General features: G+C 34.3%; 1 protein-coding gene across 2 annotated transcripts in view; it reads left to right on the plus strand.

The window, feature by feature from the left end:
• The first annotated feature begins 1,026 nt into the window (after positions 1–1,026).
• The window catches only part of LOC137638552 (CD151 antigen-like), a 90,010-nt gene continuing 88,536 nt past the window's right edge, over positions 1,027–2,500 (plus strand). For both annotated transcript variants that reach the window (XM_068370699.1, XM_068370700.1), the window contains exon 1: positions 1,027–1,108. In XM_068370699.1, coding sequence (XP_068226800.1) covers positions 1,034–1,108 — 75 coding nt within the window. In that variant the 5' untranslated portion in view covers positions 1,027–1,033. The remainder of the gene's footprint in view (positions 1,109–2,500) is intronic.

Here is a 2,500-nt window from a genome sequence, read left to right on the forward strand (position 1 = left end):
TTATTTCTGCAGAACATTTATTGCAACTGAATATTCATTTCTACAGAATATTTATTAGTAGTGAATACTTATTTCTACAGAATATTTATTAGTACTGAATACTTATTTCTAAAGAATATTTATTTCTCACCATCATCATCTCCTCCTATGCCTATTTACGAAAAAGGACCTCAAATATTTATTGCAAAAGAATCTTTATTCTTACAGAGTATTTATTGCTACTGAATACTTATCTTTAAATATTTATTACTAAAGAATCTTTATTTGCACAGGATCTTTATTCATACAGAAAATTTATTGCTACTGAGGTAATTGCTTACAACACCACGCTCTCCATTTACTCCAAAATAATGCAATCCTGCAGTTCTCATCTTCTTGCACAGTAATTAGGTGGTTATTTAAATTCTGGGAAAGCAATAATTAGCAAGATGTTGAGGAAGGGGGAAGGGGTTAGAAAAAGAAAATAGCTCTGTTTCCTCACCAAACGACTTGGAACTGATATGTCAACATAGTCGACCAAACAGAAGTTCGTGATGCCAGCGTACATTTGATATACTGTATATTCAAAATATACTTAATTAAAAATGGATTAATTACTCAAAAGTGTCCATAAAATATGCAATTCACAAATAGTGACACTTGAGTAATCACTCAATTTTTGATTAAGTATATTTTGAATATACAGTATATCAAATGTACGCTGGCATCACGAACTTCTGTTTATGTACGCTGCCATCACGAATTCTGTTTGGTTGACTATGTTGACATGTCAGTTCCAAGTCGTTTGGTGAGGAAACAGAGCTATTTCCTTTTTCTAACCCCTTCCCCCTTCCTCAACATATCTTGCTAATTATTGCTTTCCCAGAATTTAAACAACCACCTAATTACTGTGCAAGAAGATGAGAACTGCAGGATTGCATTATTTTGGAGTAAATGGAGAGCGTGGTGTTGTAAACAATCACCGCTACTGAATACTTATTTCCACAGAATATTTATTTCTAAAGAATCTTTATTTCCACAGGATCTTACCGTGATGATGGTCAAAATGGGGCGATGTGGTGTGCGATGTGGGAAGGCGGTGCTCCTCGTCTTCAACCTAATCTTTTTCGTAAGTTTTGACGAGTCAACAATTTTTCTCTTTTTATTATTATTATTACCCCTGCCAGTGAAGTTAGGAGGAGGTTATGTTTTCGCACCTGTTTTTTCGTTTGTCTATTTGTTTGTGAAAAATTTCCTGGCCACGACTTTACTCATAGACTAGTGACACTTTCAGTGATTCGTTATTATGTTGAGACGTTGGAGTGATTCAATTTTGAAAGTTCTGGGTCAAAGGTCAAGGTCAAGGTCGAGCAAATGGTTGACCTGAATTGATTCTGGAAAAGACAAGCTGGTTTTGAGAAGTAAACTGCCGTGGCGCAGGTCTTCACTCTTAGAGTGCTTTTCTAATTATTATTATTATTATTATTATTATTGTTATTATTATTATTGTTGTTGTTGTTGTTGTTGTTGTTGTAAATATCAGATAAAAATAAGTTAGTTGAGCTTCAAAACCTGTTATCATTATAAAAAAATTTACTAATGAAAAAAACTACTACTACTACTACTACTACTACTACTACTACTACTTCGATTATTGCTTTTGTTCTTACTTAAAACATCACTGCTGTAGGATGAAACGTAAAGCTAGAAACTATTCTGTATCTCTACATTTCTTCTTTCCTAAACTCAACTTTCAAACCAGGGAAAGGATAAGCTAGATTATTATTATTATTATTATTATTATTATTATTATTATTATTACTATTATTATTATTATTATTATTATTACTTGCTAAGCTACAACCCTAGTTGGAAAAGCAGGATGCTATAAGCCCAGGGGCTCCAACAGGGAAAATAGCTCAGTGAAGAAAGGAAAAAAAAAGAAAATAGAATATATTACGAAGAGTAACAACAATGAATATCTCCTATATAAACTCTAAAAATTTTAACAAAACAAGAGGAAGAGAATAAGATAGGAGTGTGTGCTCGAGTGTACCCTCAAGCAAGAGAACTCTAACCCAAGACAGTGGAAGACCATGGTACAGAGGTTATGGCACTGCCCAAGACTAGAGAACAATGGTTTGATTTTGGAGTGTCCTTCTCCTAGAAGAGCTGCTTATCATAGCTGAAGAGTCTCTTCTACCCTTAACAAGAGGAAAGTGGCCACTGAACAATTACAGTGGAGTAACCCCTTGAATGAGGGAGAATTGTTTGGTAATCTGTGTTGTCAGGTGTATGAGGACAGAGGAGAATGTGTAAAGAATAGGCCAGACTATTCAGTATGTGTGTAGGCAAAGGGAAAATGAACCGTAACCAGAGAGAAGGATCCAACATTGTTGTGAATATTTGCTTTGAAACATTCCTTAGTTCCCCCTGCAATGTAAACAAATCGTCTCTATTTTAGAACTAATTGGTTACCTGTGTACTTTTGAAACTCGATCGCTATTATAGGCATGATTAT

This window comes from Palaemon carinicauda, chromosome 3 (assembly GCF_036898095.1).
Source record: "Palaemon carinicauda isolate YSFRI2023 chromosome 3, ASM3689809v2, whole genome shotgun sequence".
Classification (NCBI taxonomy): Eukaryota; Metazoa; Arthropoda; class Malacostraca; order Decapoda; family Palaemonidae; genus Palaemon; species Palaemon carinicauda.